At 51.6% G+C, this 19,948-nt stretch overlaps 6 protein-coding genes across 9 annotated transcripts in view; all 6 read left to right on the top strand.

Moving 5' to 3' along the window:
* The first annotated feature begins 160 nt into the window (after window positions 1-160).
* Window positions 161-10,158, top strand: LOC26535009 (phosphatidylinositol 3-kinase catalytic subunit type 3). 2 transcript variants are annotated; one of them, XM_039372068.2, is made up of 8 exons: window positions 161-303; window positions 7,196-7,817; window positions 7,873-7,968; window positions 8,024-8,109; window positions 8,165-9,051; window positions 9,109-9,382; window positions 9,450-9,811; window positions 9,869-10,158. In XM_039372068.2, the coding sequence occupies exons 1-8, from the start codon at window positions 233-235 to the stop codon at window positions 10,156-10,158; spliced, it is 2,688 nt and encodes an 895-aa protein (XP_039228002.1). In that variant the 5' UTR covers window positions 161-232. The 2 variants fall into 2 exon arrangements, with proteins under 2 accessions (XP_039228002.1, XP_039228003.1); XM_039372069.2 differs by lacking the exon at window positions 161-303 and adding an exon at window positions 6,978-7,125.
* LOC26535249 (integrin alpha-PS5-like) lies at window positions 2,903-6,898 on the top strand. The gene is made up of 7 exons (XM_039372063.2): window positions 2,903-3,210; window positions 3,306-4,212; window positions 4,280-4,382; window positions 4,488-5,202; window positions 5,261-5,623; window positions 5,686-6,430; window positions 6,499-6,898. Exons 1-7 carry the CDS (start codon window positions 3,041-3,043, stop codon window positions 6,637-6,639), a joined length of 3,144 nt encoding a protein of 1,047 aa, XP_039227997.1. The 5' UTR covers window positions 2,903-3,040; the 3' UTR covers window positions 6,640-6,898.
* A 111-nt stretch (window positions 10,159-10,269) lies between the features above and the next one.
* Window positions 10,270-14,011, top strand: LOC6531854 (integrin alpha-PS5). Of its 2 annotated transcripts, none has more exons than XM_002092605.4 (7): window positions 10,270-10,439; window positions 10,535-11,435; window positions 11,503-11,605; window positions 11,711-12,425; window positions 12,484-12,846; window positions 12,911-13,655; window positions 13,724-14,011. In XM_002092605.4, the coding sequence occupies exons 1-7, from the start codon at window positions 10,270-10,272 to the stop codon at window positions 13,862-13,864; spliced, it is 3,138 nt and encodes a 1,045-aa protein (XP_002092641.2). In that variant the 3' UTR covers window positions 13,865-14,011. The 2 variants fall into 2 exon arrangements, with proteins under 2 accessions (XP_002092641.2, XP_039227999.1); XM_039372065.1 differs by lacking the exon at window positions 10,270-10,439 and having other exon boundaries at window positions 10,744-10,874; window positions 10,930-11,435.
* Window positions 14,012-14,200: 189 nt separating this feature from the next.
* Window positions 14,201-17,924, top strand: LOC6531855 (phosphatidylinositol 3-kinase catalytic subunit type 3). Its single transcript, XM_002092606.4, has 8 exons — window positions 14,201-14,360; window positions 14,431-15,052; window positions 15,108-15,203; window positions 15,259-15,344; window positions 15,400-16,286; window positions 16,344-16,617; window positions 16,685-17,046; window positions 17,104-17,924. The coding sequence occupies exons 1-8, from the start codon at window positions 14,290-14,292 to the stop codon at window positions 17,547-17,549; spliced, it is 2,844 nt and encodes a 947-aa protein (XP_002092642.1). The 5' UTR covers window positions 14,201-14,289; the 3' UTR covers window positions 17,550-17,924.
* LOC6531856 lies at window positions 17,894-18,638 on the top strand. Its single transcript, XM_002092607.4, has one exon. It carries the CDS (start codon window positions 17,905-17,907, stop codon window positions 18,574-18,576), a length of 672 nt encoding a protein of 223 aa, XP_002092643.1. The 5' UTR covers window positions 17,894-17,904; the 3' UTR covers window positions 18,577-18,638.
* A 97-nt stretch (window positions 18,639-18,735) lies between these two features.
* The window catches only part of LOC6531857, a 35,498-nt gene continuing 34,285 nt past the window's right edge, over window positions 18,736-19,948 (top strand). For both annotated transcript variants that reach the window (XM_015196092.2, XM_002092608.3), the window contains exon 1: window positions 18,736-18,876. In XM_015196092.2, coding sequence (XP_015051578.1) covers window positions 18,862-18,876 — 15 coding nt within the window. In that variant the 5' untranslated portion in view covers window positions 18,736-18,861. The remainder of the gene's footprint in view (window positions 18,877-19,948) is intronic.

Here is a 19,948-nt window from a genome sequence, read left to right on the forward strand (position 1 = left end):
AAAAATAAATAAATACCTAATCAACAAATAAAATTAATTAATAATCATAGAAGTTATGCCAAAAAGTGTTTCCATGGGTTTTCTTTGTGCAACTTACGTCTAAGCGGGCGCCCACTGTACTTCGCCGCGATTCACCATCAGATCAGCTGTTTTCTGTTGTGGACAGCTGTTGTTGCTGCTCCGCGAAAATTACGCATAAATGAAAAAGTGAATTGGATTTGGCAGCAGGAAAATGGACCAGCCCGATGACCATTTCCGCTACATACACAGCTCCTCGCTCCACGAGCGTGTGCAAATCAAGGTGTAAGTGGAAAAGGCCACGGAAAACGTGGGGAAATCCAACGCTGAATGCAACCATTGTGGATTTTCACAGAGGGACGCTCGAAGGGAAGCGCCAGCCGGACTATGAGAAACTGCTGGAGGATCCGATCCTGAGATTCTCGGGCCTGTACTCCGAGGAGCACCCCTCGTTCCAGGTGCGCCTGCAGGTGTTCAACCAGGGCAGGCCCTACTGCCTCCCAGTGACCAGCTCCTACAAGGCATTTGGGAAGAGATGGAGCTGGAACGAGTGGGTAACGCTGCCCCTGCAGTTCTCCGACCTGCCCAGAAGCGCCATGCTAGTGCTGACCACCCTGGACTGCTCGGGCGCCGGCCAGACCACGGTCATCGGAGGCACCTCCATCTCGGTGTTCGGCAAAGACGGCATGTTCCGCCAGGGAATGTACGACTTGCGAGTGTGGCTGGGAGTCGAGGGCGATGGCAACTTTCCCAGTCGCATGCCCGGCAAGGGCAAGGAGTCGTCCAAGTCGCAGATGCAGCGCCTGGGAAAGCTGGCCAAGAAGCACCGGAACGGCCAGGTGCAGAAGGTGGACTGGCTGGACCGACTCACGTTCCGCGAAATCGAGGTGATCAACGAGCGCGAGAAGCGTATGTCGGACTACATGTTCCTCATGATCGAGTTTCCAGCAATTGTGGTGGATGACATGTACAACGTGAGTCATAGGAACACTGATCTCGGCCAGCTCTGAGCTGTATCTTGTCTTTCAGTACGCCGTGGTCTACTTCGAGCCGGAGGGTGACGTCAAATACAAGCTGCCGGCCAAGCCTAAACTGGTTTCTGTGCCGGACTCGGAGATTCAAATGGTATTGAAGCTCGAGAATAGTTGTGTTTAAAGATTGATTCATATTTATATTGCAGGAAAACCTGGTCGAGCGGAAGCACCATCGATTGGCCCGTTCGGAGCGTTCAGGCATCTCGGATAGAGATGCCAAGCCGACAGCCAGGTATTGTATTCCTCACATTTGCAGAGATTAAAACCCCACTCATGTATGGTATCCCCGCAGCATTCGCGATCAGCTACACACGATTGTCTATAGGTATCCACCCACCTATGTTCTGAGCAGCGAGGAACAGGATCTGGTATGGAAGTTCCGGTTTTACCTCTCCTCGCACAAGAAGGAACTGACCAAGTTCCTGAAGTGCATCAATTGGAAGTTAGAGGACGAGGTTACTCAGGCGCTTTGGATGTTGGCTAACTGGGCGCCCATGGACGTGGAGGATGCGTTGGAGCTGCTCAGTCCGACATTCACGCATCCTCCAATGCCCTCATGCTGGCCGAGGGCATCAGCTTCGGCAGTGTTCCAGCCAATCTCTGCACATTCCTGATCCAGCGCGCTTGCACGAATGCCACGCTGGCCAACTACTTCTACTGGTACTTGTCCATCGAAGTGGAGGAAGTGGAGTCGGTGAGGAAGCAGGACGAACGGGCCCACGACATGTACGCCATGGTGCTCAAGATGTTTCTGAAGGTGCTAGAGAACGGTGTGTGCGATTCAACCAAACGCTGGTTCTTTCTCTAATGTGCTTTCATCCTCACAGGCAACTTCAACCTAAGAGGCATCTTCTACAACCTCCGGAAGCAGCGGCGTTTCATCGACGAGCTGGTCAAGTTGGTGAAACTAGTGGCCAAGGAGCCGGGGAATCGCAATAAGAAGACGGAGAAATTCCAGAAGCTGTTGGCCGAACAGGACATGTTTAAGGTGAACTTCACCAACTTCGAGCCCATTCCGTTTCCGCTGGATCCGGAGATCTACATCACCAAGATTGTGGCCATGCGCACTTCGCTCTTCAAGAGCGCCCTAATGCCAGCCAAGTATGCTTGCCCAAACAAACCACGAGCTATTCAATGAACACTTGGTTAATACTAATCCTGTTCCTAGGCTCACGTTTGTCACTTCGATTGCCCATCACGAGAACGCTGCCATTTTCAAGCATGGTGATGATCTGCGTCAGGATCAGCTCATCCTGCAGATGATCACTTTGATGGACAAGCTGCTGAGGCGCGAGAATCTCGACCTCAAGCTGACGCCCTACAAAGTGCTGGCCACCAGCTCCAAGCATGGATTCCTCCAGTACGTCGACTCGTGCACCGTGGCAGAGGTTCTTGCGCGGGAGGGCAACATCCACAACTTCTTCCGGAAGCACCATCCGTGCGACAACGGACCCTATGGCATTTCGGCGGAGGTCATGGACACCTACATCAAGAGCTGCGCGGGCTACTGTGTGATCACCTACTTGCTGGGTAAGACCGCAGGCGGATAACCCGACGGATTCTGCTAATCCCTGATCTCCCTTGCAGGTGTGGGCGACCGACACTTGGACAACCTCCTGCTGACCACCAACGGCAAGCTCTTCCACATCGACTTCGGCTACATTCTGGGCCGCGATCCCAAGCCCATGCCGCCGCCCATGAAGCTGAGCAAGGAGATGGTGGAGGCCATGGGCGGCATTAGCTCTGAGCACCACCACGAGTTCCGCAAGCAGTGCTACACGGCCTATCTGCATTTGCGCCGGCATGCCAACGTGATGCTCAATTACTCCCAATTTTTTAAAGATAAGTTATTACTCTTTTGGGTGCTCACTATCTGAACTGCGTCCTAAGCTTCATTTGAATTTGACTTCTCGTGTTGTTCAGTTGTGCTGAACTTGAAGGCTCATTCCAAGCTGATAGTTATATATAGATTTATATATAATGATAAAATGTATCGGCTCCTGATCCTCATTTTTCTGGCTCTGGAATACCAGAGCGCAGCATTCAACTTTTCGCCATTTCCGAATCAAGTGATAAATGCACCAAAGCATCTGAAAACCCGATTGAGTCAAACGAGGAGCTCTTATTTTGGATATTCGCTTGTCATCCGGCCAACGAGGTGATATGTAGTCTTAGTGAAACTGGCGATTGGAATTCCATGAAGTTTCCAATGTGGCAAATGTTCATCCTAACAAAACTTCGTTGTCCATTTAGCATCTTCGTGGGAGCACCTCGGGCACAGTCCACCTTGGATTCGCAAAGCACCGTCAATGAAACTGGAGCTGTATTCAGATGCTCCCTGGCAAATGGATCCTGTCGGCCGTACGTCCTGGATAACACGGGAAATGGTAGACCCTCTCATGCCGCTACCTTCTCGCATGGCAAGGACTTCCAGTGGTTGGGCGGTTCAATGGATGGAGGCACCAAGGATACGGATAAATTACTCGTATGTGCACCCCGGTTTTTCGTCTATCAGAATGAGTGCAAAGGCGAAATGCTCGGAGTTTGCTACTGGGTTCAGGATACGGTGGCAAAAACTCCTCCTCTGAGCAAGGTAAATTCCATCAGTTCACTTCATTGGCATGGCGTGTCCAATGCTACAATGGCAGAACTGGGGCTCAGTGCCCACGTGACGGACGATAACTCTGAGATGCTGAGCGGGGCCGTAGGCGTCATCTATTCGAAAGGAGCGTTGGTATTGCACCAGCGGGAAAAGCCATCGACTAGAATACGCCAAAAAGGATATGTCATCCCACAGAACTATGAATCAAAAACGTTGAAACTGAAACATTTGAACGAGAAGAGCTTCGAGTACTTTGGCTACTCCGTGAGCTCCGGATACTTTAGCATATACAACCGGAATAAACTTTTTTACGTGGCCACCGCGCCACATTCCAATGTGGATTTCGGCCAGGCATATATTCTCACCGTGCAGGGAAAAGGTATCCTTGAGGATCATGTCTTCCAAGGAGAGCAGTTGGGCGAGTACTTTGGATACTCAATGGTGGCCGATGATTTCAATGGGGATGGGCTAACGGATCTGGTCGTTTCGGCGCCCCTTAACGCTCTCGAGGATTACCATGACGTGGGCGCCATATACGTGTTCATCAACGAGGGATTGGTAAGTAATCCGATGGCTTCATAGTTGGCATGATTCAGACAACAACTGTTTCTAATCTTCACTTCAGTTTTTCTTTAAGAAAAAGATTATTCGCCTGCCATTGGGCAATAATGCCCGCTTCGGAACTTCCCTTTCAAGGCTGGGCGATATTAACCACGACGGATACAATGGTGAGTAATCCCCCAAGTATGCAGGGGATAAGAAATCGTGAACAGAAAATCGTAGGGAACCAGCTTTTGCATTCAAACTAAAGATTTCAAATACGCGCTCCATAGACTTGGCCGTGGCAGCGCCCTTTGAGGGAAACGGAGCGGTGTTCATTTTCCTGGGCAGCAAGCACGGATTGCCGGACCAGCCGAGTCAGCGACTGGATGCTCCCTTGAGGGAGCCTGGCCCATACGGAGCCCACATGTTCGGACACGGACTCTCCCGCGGATCGGACATAGATGGCAACGGATTCAATGACCTGGCGATTGGAGCCCCCGGTGCCGAGGCAGTGTATCTATACCGCACGTATCCGGTCGCCAAAATTCATGCCACTCTGAAGTCGCAAACGCGAGAGATCAAGCCGGAGCGGGACATGGTTACGGTCACCGCCTGCTACTGGCTGAACACCACTTCCCAGTCAATGCAGGTGCAGCATCAGCAGCTAACTATCCGGATTGTCATAGATGAGGTCCTAAAGCGGGTGAAATTCGCCCCCATGAACAACAGTGAGGTGACCTTCCAGGCGGAGGCAGAATTAAACGAGAGGTGCCAGGAATTTCGGGTTCAGGTGCGCTACACCGGTGCCATACTCACGCCCATCGATCTCCAGATGCACTACCAACTGGCGAAGAAGATCCCTGTTTCGCAACAAGAGTTCTGCGAAACCTGCGCCGTTGTCGATCCCATGGATCCCACGTATACCACGGAGAAGATCCACTTCATCACGGGATGTGCCCGCAATGTGTGTGTATCTGATTTGCATCTGAGCACTAAGGATGTGAAGTAAGCTTATCTCTCGATCTTTAGTACTGTACTCCATCTTATCAGACATGCTTCCCAGTTCTAGTTTCACCTTGGGCACCAATGAATCCCTCAGTCTGACGTACGAGATCACCAACAGTGGAGAGCCCGCCTACGTGGCCCAATTAAACGTGACCAGCTCCGCCCGGCTGCCCTTCTCCAAGGTTCCTGGGAACTGCAGGGTACGGGAAGAGGTCATGATGTGCGACCTGAACGGCGAACAAGCGATGACCAAAGGCGACATCGACTCCCTAACCATCACTTTCGACGTCACCCAGCTCCGTGGACACTCTCTTACTATCGAGGCAGCAGTATCCTCTGCGGGAATCGACCAGAACCCGAAGGATAACAGGTTGAGCACTTTGATCAGCCTAAAGGAATACGCCGAGATCGACGCTAGTGGGTAGGATTGAATGGCAAACCATCATATTGAACAAATACGACTAAATCCTTTCGCCATTTTAGTGGACCCGCAGATGGCCAACTTGTCCTCAGGAAATATCCTTACTCCGCAGAAGTTAGCAACAGCTACGAGATCAAAAGTCATGGGCCCAGCATCTTAGATGAGCTCTCCCTGTTCGTCTCCATACCCATAGCTTATAGAACGGCCGAATCTGCAGTGATCAAGCCCATCTTTAATTTGAGCAGTCTACAGATGCAGGCCACCCATGGTGCCCATCTGCTGCCCATCAAGCTGTACGACCAGGATAATACCCTGGCTATGGAGTACCCCTTGGAGGACGCTAGTCACAGTGAAGAGATCGTATCTTCTGAGAATCGACAGCGCAGGGAACTCAAGCAGGATCAGTATGCCATCACACCGGATGTGGAGAGTAAGGACCTCCTGACCCAAGAGGATCTTTCCGTGAATCGCACTCTTTTGCTCAGCTGCCAGAGCAGCAACTTGACGATCTGCGTCCGCGCGGAAATGCAGCTGCAATTGAAGCCCGACCAGCCCATCAACCTGAATATAAGCTTCAATGTGGACCTGAGTGCAGTCGTGGATCTCTTCGAGTACTTTGTCATCTTCACCGACCTGAAGATGTTCACGAAGCGCGATCCCACATCGAGCTCGATCGGGATCAAGCGGAATATCAAGCCAAACGTGATTCTCAAGTATTCAGAGACACCACTGCCCATCTGGTACATCATTCTGGCCCTGATCGCTGGACTTCTGCTGCTCGCTGGGCTGACCTATGTTCTCTACAAGGTGGGTATACTGTATATTGTATAGTGTGTCCCCTAATGCTGTTATATATGTGGCTTTACAATCCCCAGCTCCGATTCTTTAAGCGCGCCAAGAGGGAGGAGCTTCAGAGACTGATGGAGCAAAGCCCCAAAAGGGAGGAGCCTGAGGAAGATCGGGAAGGCAGCCAGGAAGAAATCAGCCTTGAACAAGAATCTTACTCAGATAATTAAGAAGCTCTGCTATTTTCAACTACCTTTTTTGCCCATTTTTAAGATAAATGTCTTAGGGAATATTTTTAATTTTTTATGGGAGTTATAAAAGTTGATAAAATATTTTATATTGTAAGAAAAAGGGTAAATGAACGCATAAAACGGCGAATATTTAGTACATAATCCGCCCTAAGCATATTTATTAAAACAAAATAAAATAATAATCAAAAAAATAAATAAATACCTAATCAACAAATAAAATGAATTAATAATCATAGAAGTTATACCAAAAAGTGTTTCCATGGGTTTTCTTTGTGCAACTTACGTCTAAGCGGGCGCCCACTGTACTGCTGTTTTCTGTTGTGGACAGCTGTTGTTGCTGCTCCGCGAAAATTACGCATAAATGAAAAAGTGAATTGGATTTGGCAGCAGGAAAATGGACCAACCCGATGACCATTTCCGCTACATACACAGCTCCTCGCTCCACGAACGTGTGCAAATCAAGGTGTAAGTCGAAAAGGCCACGGAAAACGTGGGTAAATCCAACGCCGAATCCAACCATTGTGGCTTTTCACAGAGGGACGCTCGAAGGGAAGAAGCGCCAGCCGGACTATGAGAAACTGCTGGAGGATCCGATCCTGAGATTCTCGGGCCTGTACTCCGAGGAGCACCCCTCGTTCCAGGTGCGCCTGCAGGTGTTCAACCAGGGCAGGCCCTACTGCCTCCCAGTGACCAGCTCCTACAAGGCATTTGGGAAGAGATGGAGCTGGAACGAGTGGGTTACGCTGCCCCTGCAGTTCTCCGACCTGCCCAGAAGCGCCATGCTAGTGCTGACCATTCTAGACTGCTCGGGCGCTGGCCAGACCACGGTCATCGGAGGCACCTCCATCTCGGTGTTCGGCAAAGACGGCATGTTCCGCCAGGGAATGTACGACTTGCGAGTGTGGCTGGGAGTCGAGGGCGATGGCAACTTTCCCAGTCGCACGCCCGGCAAGGGCAAGGAGTCGTCCAAGTCGCAGATGCAGCGCCTGGGAAAGCTGGCCAAGAAGCACCGGAACGGCCAGGTGCAGAAGGTGGACTGGCTGGACCGACTTACGTTCCGCGAAATCGAGGTGATCAACGAGCGCGAGAAGCGTATGTCGGACTACATGTTCCTCATGATCGAGTTTCCAGCAATTGTGGTGGATGACATGTACAACATGAGTCATAGGAACACTGATCTCGGCCAGCTCTGAGCTGTATCTTGTCTTTCAGTACGCCGTGGTCTACTTCGAGCCGGAGGGTGACGTCAAATACAAGCTGCCGGCCAAGCCTAAACTGGTTTCTGTGCCGGACTCCGAGATTCAAATGGTATTGAAGCTCGAGAATAGTTGTGTTTAAAGATTGATTCATAATTATATTGCAGGAAAACCTGGTCGAGCGGAAGCACCATCGATTGGCCCGTTCGGAGCGTTCAGGCATCTCGGATAGAGATGCCAAGCCCACAGCCAGGTATTCCTCACATTTGCAGAGATTAAAAACCCACTCATGTATGGTATCCCCGCAGCATTCGCGATCAGCTACACACGATTGTCTATAGGTACCCACCCACCTATGTTCTGAGCAGCGAGGAGCAGGATCTGGTTTGGAAGTTCCGGTTCTACCTCTCCTCGCACAAGAAGGCACTGACCAAGTTCCTGAAGTGCATCAATTGGAAGTTAGAGGACGAGGTTACTCAGGCGCTTTGGATGCTGGCTAACTGGGCGCCCATGGACGTGGAGGATGCGTTGGAGCTGCTTAGTCCGACATTCACGCATCCCCAGGTGCGCAAATACGCAGTTAGTCGATTGGCCCAAGCGCCAGACGAGGATCTGCTGCTCTACTTGCTACAGCTGGTGCAAGCGCTGAAGTACGAGGATCCGCGGCACATTGTCCACCTGCATGGCTGCATCTTTCCCGAGCGCGATGTGGTGCGGTCCATATTGGACGACAACGGATCTCTGCTGGATCAGAGCAGCTTATCCGATCTGAGCGCCACTAGCAGTGGACTCCACGCCTCGGTCATTCCAGCCAATCAGCGGGCGGCGAGTGTTTTAGCCGCCATCAAGAGCGATAAGTCAGTGAGCCCCGGATCAGCGGGTGGAAGTGGGGGTCAGGGATCGGTTGCGCTTCCGAACCCTTCTGCTCCCGCCACTCCTGGCAGCAGTTCGTTGCCCTGCGACTCAAACTCCAATGCCCTCATGCTGGCCGAGGGCATCAGCTTTGGCAGTGTTCCAGCCAATCTCTGCACATTCCTGATCCAGCGCGCTTGCACGAATGCCACGCTGGCCAACTACTTCTACTGGTACTTGTCCATCGAGGTGGAGGAAGTGGAGTCGGTGAGAAAGCAGGACGAACGGGCCCACGACATGTACGCCATGGTGCTCAAGATGTTTCTGAAGGTGCTAGAGAACGGTGTGTGCGATTCAACCAAACGCTGGTTCTTTCTCTAATGTGCTTTCATCCTCACAGGCAACTTCAACCTAAGAGGCATCTTCTACAACCTCCGGAAGCAGCGGCGTTTCATCGACGAGCTGGTCAAGTTGGTGAAACTAGTGGCCAAGGAGCCGGGGAATCGCAATAAGAAGACGGAGAAATTCCAGAAGCTGTTGGCCGAACAGGACATGTTTAAGGTGAACTTCACCAACTTCGAGCCCATTCCGTTTCCGCTGGATCCGGAGATCTACATCACCAAGATTGTGGCCATGCGCACTTCGCTCTTCAAGAGCGCCCTAATGCCAGCCAAGTATGCTTGCCCAAACAAACCACGAGCTATTCAATGAACACTTGGTTAATACTAATCCTGTTCCTAGGCTCACGTTTGTCACTTCGATTGCCCATCACGAGAACGCTGCCATTTTCAAGCATGGTGATGATCTGCGTCAGGATCAGCTCATCCTGCAGATGATCACTTTGATGGACAAGCTGCTGAGGCGCGAGAATCTCGACCTCAAGCTGACGCCCTACAAAGTGCTGGCCACCAGCTCCAAGCATGGATTCCTCCAGTACGTCGACTCGTGCACCGTGGCAGAGGTTCTTGCGCGGGAGGGCAACATCCACAACTTCTTCCGGAAGCACCATCCGTGCGACAACGGACCCTATGGCATTTCGGCGGAGGTCATGGACACCTACATCAAGAGCTGCGCGGGCTACTGTGTGATCACCTACTTGCTGGGTAAGACCGCAGGCGGATAACCCGACGGATTCTGCTAATCCCTGATCTCCCTTGCAGGTGTGGGCGACCGACACTTGGACAACCTCCTGCTGACCACCAACGGCAAGCTCTTCCACATCGACTTCGGCTACATTCTGGGCCGCGATCCCAAGCCCATGCCGCCGCCCATGAAGCTGAGCAAGGAGATGGTGGAGGCCATGGGCGGCATTAGCTCTGAGCACCACCACGAGTTCCGCAAGCAGTGCTACACGGCCTATCTGCATTTGCGCCGGCATGCCAACGTGATGCTCAATTACTCACAATTTTTTAAAGATAAGTTATTACTCTTTTGGATGCTCACTATCTGAACTGCGTCCTAAGCTTCATTTGAATTTGACTTCTCGTGTTGTTCAGTTGTGCTGAACTTGAAGGCTCATTCCAAGCTGATAGTTATATATAGATTTATATATAATGATAAAATGTATCGGCTCCTGATCCTCATTTTTCTGGCTCTGGAATACCAGAGCGCAGCATTCAACTTTTCGCCATTTCCGAATCAAGTGATAAATGCACCAAAGCATCTGAAAACCCGATTGAGTCAAACGAGGAGCTCCTATTTTGGATATTCGCTTGTCATCCGGCCAACGAGGTGATATGTAGTCTTAGTGAAACTGGCGATTGGAATTCCATGAAGTTTCCAATGTGGCAAATGTTCATCCTAACAAAACTTCGTTGTCCATTTAGCATCTTCGTGGGAGCACCTCGGGCACAGTCCACCTTGGATTCGCAAAGCACCGTCAATGAAACTGGAGCTGTATTCAGATGCTCCCTGGCAAATGGATCCTGTCGGCCGTACGTCCTGGATAACACGGGAAATGGTAGACCCTTTCATTCCGCTACCTTCCTGCACGGCAAGGACTTCCAGTGGTTGGGCGGTTCAATGGATGGAGGCACCAAGGACACGGATAAATTACTCGTATGTGCACCCCGGTTTTTCGTCTATCAGAATGAGTACATAGGCGAAATGCTCGGAGTTTGCTACTGGGTTCAGGATACGGTGGCAGAAACTCCTCCGCTGAGCAAGGTAAATTCCATCAGTTCACTTCATTGGCATGGCGTGTACAATGCTACAATGGCAGAACTGGGGCTCAGTGCCCACGTGACGGACGATAACTCTGAGATGCTGAGCGGGGCCGTAGGCGTCGGCTATTCGAAAGGAGCGTTGGAATTGCACCAGCGGAAAGAGCCATCGACTAGAATACGCCAAAAAGGAGATGTCATCCCACAGAACTATGAATCAAAAACGTTGAAACTGAAACATTTGAAAAAGAAGAAGTACTTTGGCTACTCCGTGAGCTCCGGATACTTTAGCATAAACAACCGGAATAAACTTTTTTACGTGGCCACCGCGCCACATTCCAATGTGGATTTCGGCCAGGCATATATTCTCACCGTGCAGGGAAAAGATATCCTTGAGGATCATGTGTTCCAAGGAGAGCAGTTGGGCGAGTACTTTGGATACTCCATGGTGGCCGATGATTTCAATGGGGATGGGCTAACGGATCTGGTCGTTTCGGCGCCCCTTAACGCTCTCGAGGATTACCATGACGTGGGCGCCATATACGTGTTCATCAACGAGGGAATGGTAAGTAATCCGATGGCTTCATAGTTGGCATGATTCAGACTACAACTGGTTCTAATCTTCACTTCAGTTTTTCTTTAAGAAAAAGATTATTCGCCTGTCATTGGGCAATAATGCCCGCTTCGGAACTTCCCTTTCAAGGCTGGGCGATATTAACCACGACGGATACAATGGTGAGTAATCCCCCAAGTATGCAGAGGATAAGAAATCGTGAACAGAAAATCGTAGGAAACCAGCTTTTGCATTCAAACTAAAGATTTCAAATACGCGCTCCATAGACTTGGCCGTGGCAGCGCCCTTTGAGGGAAACGGAGCGGTGTTCATTTTCCTGGGCAGCAAGCACGGATTGCCGGACCAGCCGAGTCAGCGACTGGATGCTCCCTTGAGGGAGCCTGGCCCATACGGAGCCCACATGTTCGGACACGGACTCTCCCGCGGATCGGACATAGATGGCAACGGATTCAATGACCTGGCGATTGGAGCCCCCGGTGCCGAGGCAGTGTATCTATACCGCACGTATCCGGTCGCCAAAATTCATGCCACTCTGAAGTCGCAAACGCGAGAGATCAAGCCGGAGCGGGACATGGTTACGGTCACCGCCTGCTACTGGCTGAACACCACTTCCCAGTCAATGCAGGTGCAGCATCAGCAGCTAACTATCCGGATTGTCATAGATGAGGTCCTAAAGCGGGTGAAATTCGCCCCCATGAACAACAGTGAGGTGACCTTCCAGGCGGAGGCAGAATTAAACGAGAGGTGCCAGGAATTTCGGGTTCAGGTGCGCTACACCGGTGCCATACTCACGCCCATCGATCTCCAGATGCACTACCAACTGGCGAAGAAGATCCCTGTTTCGCAACAAGAGTTCTGCGAAACCTGCGCCGTTGTCGATCCCATGGATCCCACGTATACCACGGAGAAGATCCACTTCATCACGGGATGTGCCCGCAATGTGTGTGTATCTGATTTGCATCTGAGCACTAAGGATGTGAAGTAAGCTTATCTCTCGATCTTTAGTACTGTACTCCATCTTATCAGACATGCTTCCCAGTTCTAGTTTCACCTTGGGCACCAATGAATCCCTCAGTCTGACGTACGAGATCACCAACAGTGGAGAGCCCGCCTACGTGGCCCAATTAAACGTGACCAGCTCCGCCCGGCTGCCCTTCTCCAAGGTTCCTGAGAACTGCAGGGTACGGGAAGAGGTCATGATGTGCGACCTGAACGGCAAACAAGCGATGACCAAAGGCGACATCGACTCCCTAACCATCACTTTCGACGTCACCCAGCTCCGTGGACACTCTCTTACTATCGAGGCAGCAGTATCCTCTGCGGGAATCGACCAGAACCCGAAGGATAACAGGTTGAGCACTTTGATCAGCCTAAAGGAATACGCCGAGATCGACGCTAGTAGGTAGGATCGAATGGCAAACCTTTAAATATTGCACAAATACGACTAAATCCTTTCGCCATTTCAGTGGACCCGCAGATGGCCTACTAGTCCTCAGGGAATATCCTTACTCCGCAGAAGTTAGCAACAGCTACGAGATCAAAAGTCATGGGCCCAGCATCTTAGATGAGCTCTCCCTGTTCGTCTCCATACCCATAGCTTATAGAACGGCCGAATCTGCAGTGATCAAGCCCATCTTTAATTTGAGCAGTCTACAGATGCAGGCCAGCCATGGTGCCCATCTGCTGCCCATCAAGCTGTACGACCAGGATAATACCCTGGCTATGGAGTACCCCTTGGAGGACGCTAGTCACAGTGAAGAGATCGTATCTTCTGAGAATCGACAGCGCAGGGAAATCAAGCAGGATCAGTATGCCATCACACCGGATGTGGAGAGTAAGGACCTCCTGACCCAAGAGGATCTTTCCGTGAATCGCACTCTTGTGCTCAGCTGCCAGAGCAGCAACTTGACGATCTGCGTCCGCGCGGAAATGCAGCTGCAATTGAAGCCCGACCAGCCCATCAACCTGAATATAAGCTTCAATGTGGACCTGAGTAATGTCGTGGATCTCTTCAAGTACTTTGTCATCTTCACCGACCTGAAGATGTTCACGAAGCGCGATCCCACATCGAGCTCGATCGTGATCAAGCGGAATATCAAGCCAAACGTGATTCTCAAGTATTCAGAGACACCACTGCCCATCTGGTACATCATTCTGGCCCTGATCGCTGGACTTCTGCTGCTCGCTGCGCTGACCTATGTTCTCTACAAGGTGGGTTTACTGTATATTGTATAGTGTGTCCCCTAATGCTGTTATATATGTGGCTTTACAATCCCCAGCTCCGATTCTTTAAGCGCGCCAAGAGGGAGGAGCTTCAGAGACTGATGGAGCAAAGCCCCAAAAGGGAGGAGCCTGAGGAAGATCGGGAAGGCAGCCAGGAAGAAATCAGCCTTGAACAAGAATCTTACTCAGATAATTAAGAAGCTCTGCTATTTTCAACTACCTTTTTTGCCCATTTTGAAGATAATATTTTCAGTTGTTTAAGAGAGTTATAAAAGTTGATAAAATATTTTATATTGCAGCAAAGGGTAAATAAACGCATAAAACGGCGAATATTTAGTACATAATCCGCCCTAAGCATATTTATTAAAACCAAATAAAATAATAATCAAAAAAATAAATAAATACCTAATCAACAAATAAAATGAATTAATAATCATAGAAGTTATGCCAAAAAGTGTTTCCATTGGGTTTTCTTAATGCAACTTACGTCTAAGCGGGCGCCCACTGTACTTCGCCGCGATTCACCATCAAATCAGCTGTTTTCTGTTGTGGACAGCTGTTGTTGCTGCTCCGCGAAAATTACGCATAAATGAAAAAGTGAATTGGATTTGGCAGCAGGAAAATGGACCAGCCCGATGACCATTTCCGCTACATACACAGCTCCTCGCTCCACGAGCGTGTGCAAATCAAGGTGTAAGTGGAAAAGGCCACGGAAAACGTGGGGAAATCCAACGCCGAATGCAACCATTGTGGCTTTTCACAGAGGGACGCTCGAAGGGAAGAAGCGCCAGCCGGACTATGAGAAACTGCTGGAGGATCCGATCCTGAGATTCTCGGGCCTGTACTCCGAGGAGCACCCCTCGTTCCAGGTGCGCCTGCAGGTGTTCAACCAGGGCAGGCCCTACTGCCTCCCAGTGACCAGCTCCTACAAGGCATTTGGGAAGAGATGGAGCTGGAACGAGTGGGTAACGCTGCCCCTGCAGTTCTCCGACCTGCCCAGAAGCGCCATGCTAGTGCTGACCATCCTGGACTGCTCGGGCGCCGGCCAGACCACGGTCATCGGAGGCACCTCCATCTCGGTGTTCGGCAAAGACGGCATGTTCCGCCAGGGAATGTACGACTTGCGAGTGTGGCTGGGAGTCGAGGGCGATGGCAACTTTCCCAGTCGCACGCCCGGCAAGGGCAAGGAGTCGTCCAAGTCGCAGATGCAGCGCCTGGGAAAGCTGGCCAAGAAGCACCGGAACGGCCAGGTGCAGAAGGTGGACTGGCTGGACCGACTTACGTTCCGCGAAATCGAGGTGATCAACGAGCGCGAGAAGCGTATGTCGGACTACATGTTCCTCATGATCGAGTTTCCAGCAATCGTGGTGGATGACATGTACAACGTGAGTCATAGGAACACTGATCTCGGCCAGCTCTGAGCTGTATCTTGTCTTTCAGTACGCCGTGGTCTACTTCGAGCCGGAGGGTGACGTCAAATACAAGCTGCCGGCCAAGCCTAAACTGGTTTCTGTGCCGGACTCCGAGATTCAAATGGTATTGAAGCTCGAGAATAGTTGTGTTTAAAGATTGATTCATAATTATATTGCAGGAAAACCTGGTCGAGCGGAAGCACCATCGATTGGCCCGTTCGGAGCGTTCAGGCATCTCGGATAGAGATGCCAAGCCCACAGCCAGGTATTCCTCACATTTGCAGAGATTAAAAACCCACTCATGTATGGTATCCCCGCAGCATTCGCGATCAGCTACACACGATTGTCTATAGGTACCCACCCACCTATGTTCTGAGCAGCGAGGAGCAGGATCTGGTTTGGAAGTTCCGGTTCTACCTCTCCTCGCACAAGAAGGCACTGACCAAGTTCCTGAAGTGCATCAATTGGAAGTTAGAGGACGAGGTTACTCAGGCGCTTTGGATGCTGGCTAACTGGGCGCCCATGGACGTGGAGGATGCGTTGGAGCTGCTTAGTCCGACATTCACGCATCCCCAGGTGCGCAAATACGCAGTTAGTCGATTGGCCCAAGCGCCAGACGAGGATCTGCTGCTCTACTTGCTACAGCTGGTGCAAGCGCTGAAGTACGAGGATCCGCGGCACATTGTCCACCTGCATGGCTGCATCTTTCCCGAGCGCGATGTGGTGCGGTCCATATTGGACGACAACGGATCTCTGCTGGATCAGAGCAGCTTATCCGATCTGAGCGCCACTAGCAGTGGACTCCACGCCTCGGTCATTCCAGCCAATCAGCGGGCGGCGAGTGTTTTAGCCGCCATCAAGAGCGATAAGTCAGTGAGCCCCGGATCAGCGGGTGGAAGTGGGGGTCAGGGATCGGTTGCGCTTCCGAACCCTTCTGCTCCCGCCACTCCTGGCAGCAGTTCGTTGCCCTGCGACTCAAACTCCAATGCCCTCATGCTGGCCGAGGGCATCAGCTTTGGCAGTGTTCCAGCCAATCTCTGCACATTCCTGATCCAGCGCGCTTGCACGAATGCCACGCTGGCCAACTACTTCTACTGGTACTTGTCCATCGAGGTGGAGGAAGTGGAGTCGGTAAGGAAGCAGGACGAACGGGCCCACGACATGTACGCCATGGTGCTCAAGATGTTTCTGAAGGTGCTAGAGAACGGTGTGTGCGATTCAACCAAACGCTGGTTCTTTCTCTAATGTGCTTTCATCCTCACAGGCAACTTCAACCTAAGAGGCATCTTCTACAACCTCCGGAAGCAGCGGCGTTTCATCGACGAGCTGGTCAAGTTGGTGAAACTAGTGGCCAAGGAGCCGGGGAATCGCAATAAGAAGACGGAGAAGTTCCAGAAGCTGTTGGCCGAACAGGACATGTTCAAGGTGAACTTCACCAACTTCGAGCCCATTCCGTTTCCGCTGGATCCGGAGATCTACATCACCAAGATTGTGCCCATGCGCACTTCGCTCTTCAAGAGCGCCCTAATGCCAGCCAAGTATGCTTACCCAAGCAAACCACAAAATATTCAGAGAGCACTTGGTTAATACTTATCCTGTTTCTAGGCTCACGTTTGTCACTTCGATTGCCCATCACGAGTACGCTGCCATTTTCAAGCATGGTGATGATCTGCGTCAAGATCAGCTCATCCTGCAGATGATCACTTTGATGGACAAGCTGCTGAGGCGCGAGAACCTCGACCTCAAGCTGACGCCCTACAAAGTGCTGGCCACCAGCTCCAAGCATGGATTCCTCCAGTACGTCGACTCGTGCACCGTGGCAGAGGTCCTTGCGCGGGAGGGCAACATCCACAACTTCTTCCGGAAGCACCATCCGTGCGACAACGGACCCTATGGCATTTCGGCGGAGGTCATGGACACCTACATCAAGAGCTGCGCGGGCTACTGTGTGATCACCTATTTGCTGGGTAAGACCGCAGGCGGATAACCCGACGGATTCTGCTAATCCCTGATCTCCCTTGCAGGTGTGGGCGACCGGCACTTGGACAACCTGCTGCTGACCACCAATGGCAAGCTCTTCCACATCGATTTCGGCTACATTCTGGGTCGCGATCCCAAGCCCATGCCGCCGCCCATGAAGCTGAGCAAGGAGATGGTGGAGGCAATGGGCGGCATTAGCTCTGAGCACCACCACGAGTTCCGCAAGCAGTGCTACACGGCCTATCTGCATTTGCGCCGGCATGCCAACGTGATGCTCAACCTGTTTTCACTGATGGTGGACGCCACTGTGCCGGACATCGCGCTTGAGCCCGACAAGGCGGTCAAGAAGGTGGAGGAGAACCTGCAGCTGGGCCTGACCGACGAGGAGGCAGTGCAGCACCTGCAGAGCCTTCTGGATGTGTCCATTACGGCGGTGATGCCGGCTCTGGTGGAGCAGATTCATCGATTCACTCAGTACTGGCGGAAGTAAAGGGCATGGCTTGGCTAAAAAATTGTGGGAGGAGCAAGTAATCTTTGTTCAGTTTTTACACATCCTTTTGGCTGAGTTGCAGCAATGTAAATTGTTAAACATCAAAAGTGTACACTAGACTTATTTTACATATATACCATTATCTTATACTTTTGTTAACTTATTACAACTACGAGTATGTACTGATTACTTTAGGCTCCTACAACTTTTTAGCTTATCCACACGCTTGAAAACCTTCCCTACTATTTAGTCATAGGTGGCCTGTAGCTAAAAGTCCGTAGTCCGTTGTCCGGACCCCAAATGTATCCACATATATCTTGTCTCAATTGCAATACAACCCATTGTTCGAGCAAACATGCAGGTGCGCTCAAAGAAGCCCGTTTGGTTTCTGTTCAAGATGCTGGAGCTGCTGCTGAGCCTGGGCTGTTGCCTCGTCCATTGGTCCTGCTGCAAGAAGGAGGACATTCCCCACATCTTCCTGCTATGTGGCACCTACGGGGGATCGGTCATCATATGCTTCATGTCCCTAATTGGCGCCTTCTATGCCGAGCGGCCGACCATGAAGCACGAGGCCCTGTTCGGCGGCATTTTGGGTGTCCTCCACATGGTCACCGTGTACGCCAACATGTACGTGGCCACCTTGGAGGAGTTCCGCACCAAGCGGTGGCCTAGCTTCTATGCGTGCTGCAGGAATAACGCCATCGTGGCTCTCTACGCCGGTGCCATCTATCTGCTGCACTGCACCTTCGCCCTGGACCTCATGCTCTCCCACTCGCGCAGCAAGCGGAACCGGAAGCTGCATCCGCAGCGGAGCCAGCGACCGCTGCAGCTGTACTTCATCAGCCGGGGCGCGGAGGCGTATCTCAGTCGCTTCTGGTTCTTCCGGCGCATCGCCGCCAGGATGCTGACCAGCGCTCAGCCATCGGAGCACTCGGCTCGGAAGCGGCAGGCCTCGTCCTCCGAGTCGGACTCGGATGCCAGGGACAGGGAGGCTGAGCGAATCAAGCGCTCGACGTTTGTCAAGTAGACGGATCTCAGTATATCCTCGTACCAGCAATAAATGATGCCCATCCAACTGGGCCATTCAAATGCCCGCCGAAATGCAGCCCTGGGGCGAACAGCTGTGCGCTGCATAACAGCCCCGTCTCTTCGAGCGCGCGCACTTTGACAGCTGTTCGTTTACAGTTCGTTCGGTGCTTGCAAGTTTGTTTGGCGCGTCGCGTGTGATTTACGTTATTTTTGCTGGAATTGCGAGGATTTTTTGGAAATTGGCACTGGTTTAAACGTGTGGAGGAGTACGGCTTTAACGACGATGGCGAGCGGGGCGGTGAGTTGCGGGAGTTCCCGGGGGGAGGCACTGCGTCCACTTCGCCATTGTGCGGATGCATTGCTGGAAATTTCTGTCTGCAAACTTTTCCGATTTTCATAGTTCGATGCGTGGTGGAAAGTTCGGCTTCTGCTTCTGCGGCCGGCTCTTGTGCTCTAGGTCTGTGTGCCTGTGGTTTTAGTTAGTGGCAGGTATTCGTAGCTAAAACTTTTGCTAAAAGTTAGCCGGGGCCACTAAAGTTGCCGCCAGACGACGCACTCACAAACAAACGAACATGCCGGCAGCAGCACACACTCGCGGCCACATCCATATGAACACTTACTCCCAGGCGGCCAACTGCGTTGGTCGTGCCAGACCAAACGCACAGTGGGCCTTGGCTAACTCAAAACAGCAGTAGCATCTGAAGAATAACTTGTGACACTGTGCTTCCTTCCCTTAGGCAATTGCCATTTCTAGGACTTTCTCAATTCATTTCGTATTTAGCAAAGGCTGAAAACTGTGTACAAACTGTGTAATCATCATTTCCGTTTTCGCTATTATAGCTTACTATTACGACACACTCGATCTGTGCGATTTTGAGTAATAGTAGCAGGAATCTCTTATCGGAGCACCATGCCACATCCACATCCACATCCACATCCACATCCACATCCACATCCATATGCCACTCTTCCCGAAGAGAGCGCCGTGCAGCTGTGAGTGCGAGTGAGTGGGAGTGGGAGTGCGGGCTTGCGAGCGAGTGAGCATGAGTCACCGCTGCCAACTGCACTCAACTTGGCCTTTGTTATTGTCTGTGGCTGCAAGCCACCAAACCACCTAGCCACCAGGCCACCAGGCGGCCCAGCCCCAACTCCAGACCACTCTCCCCGCCCGCTGTTAGCCCCAATTCCCTGGTCGTGGTCCTTCGAGCCGGGCCGAATGCAGCACGTGTTCATTTTGGTGTGCAAAGTCACTTGGAATGCCAGGCTGGAGTTATGTGTGCGCCTTTTTGTGCGATATGTGTGTGCAGATGTGTGGGTGTGGAAAGCGTGTGCATCTGAAAGATACATTTTCTAGATCGCAGCATGTTTGG

The sequence above is a fragment of the Drosophila yakuba genome, chromosome 2R, assembly GCF_016746365.2.
Source record: "Drosophila yakuba strain Tai18E2 chromosome 2R, Prin_Dyak_Tai18E2_2.1, whole genome shotgun sequence".
NCBI lineage: Eukaryota > Metazoa > Arthropoda > Insecta > Diptera > Drosophilidae > Drosophila > Drosophila yakuba.

Excerpts from the sequence above, each read along its gene's own strand:
- LOC6531854 (XM_002092605.4), top strand. The coding sequence starts at position 10,270 with ATGTATCGGCTCCTGATCCTCATTTTTCTGGCTCTGGAATACCAGAGC. Across the intron at positions 11,606-11,710 it reads TAACCACGACGGATACAATG|ACTTGGCCGTGGCAGCGCCC; the intron begins GTGAGTAATCCC and ends CGCGCTCCATAG. Across the intron at positions 12,426-12,483 it reads CTGAGCACTAAGGATGTGAA|TTCTAGTTTCACCTTGGGCA; the intron begins GTAAGCTTATCT and ends CATGCTTCCCAG.
- LOC6531855 (XM_002092606.4), top strand. The coding sequence starts at position 14,290 with ATGGACCAGCCCGATGACCATTTCCGCTACATACACAGCTCCTCGCTC. Across the intron at positions 15,053-15,107 it reads TGGTGGATGACATGTACAAC|TACGCCGTGGTCTACTTCGA; the intron begins GTGAGTCATAGG and ends CTTGTCTTTCAG. Across the intron at positions 15,345-15,399 it reads GATGCCAAGCCCACAGCCAG|CATTCGCGATCAGCTACACA; the intron begins GTATTCCTCACA and ends GTATCCCCGCAG.
- LOC6531856 (XM_002092607.4), top strand. The coding sequence starts at position 17,905 with ATGCAGGTGCGCTCAAAGAAGCCCGTTTGGTTTCTGTTCAAGATGCTG.
- LOC26535009 (XM_039372068.2), top strand. The coding sequence starts at position 233 with ATGGACCAGCCCGATGACCATTTCCGCTACATACACAGCTCCTCGCTC. Across the intron at positions 7,818-7,872 it reads TGGTGGATGACATGTACAAC|TACGCCGTGGTCTACTTCGA; the intron begins ATGAGTCATAGG and ends CTTGTCTTTCAG. Across the intron at positions 8,110-8,164 it reads GATGCCAAGCCCACAGCCAG|CATTCGCGATCAGCTACACA; the intron begins GTATTCCTCACA and ends GTATCCCCGCAG.
- LOC26535249 (XM_039372063.2), top strand. The coding sequence starts at position 3,041 with ATGTATCGGCTCCTGATCCTCATTTTTCTGGCTCTGGAATACCAGAGC. Across the intron at positions 4,383-4,487 it reads TAACCACGACGGATACAATG|ACTTGGCCGTGGCAGCGCCC; the intron begins GTGAGTAATCCC and ends CGCGCTCCATAG. Across the intron at positions 6,431-6,498 it reads TGACCTATGTTCTCTACAAG|CTCCGATTCTTTAAGCGCGC; the intron begins GTGGGTATACTG and ends TACAATCCCCAG.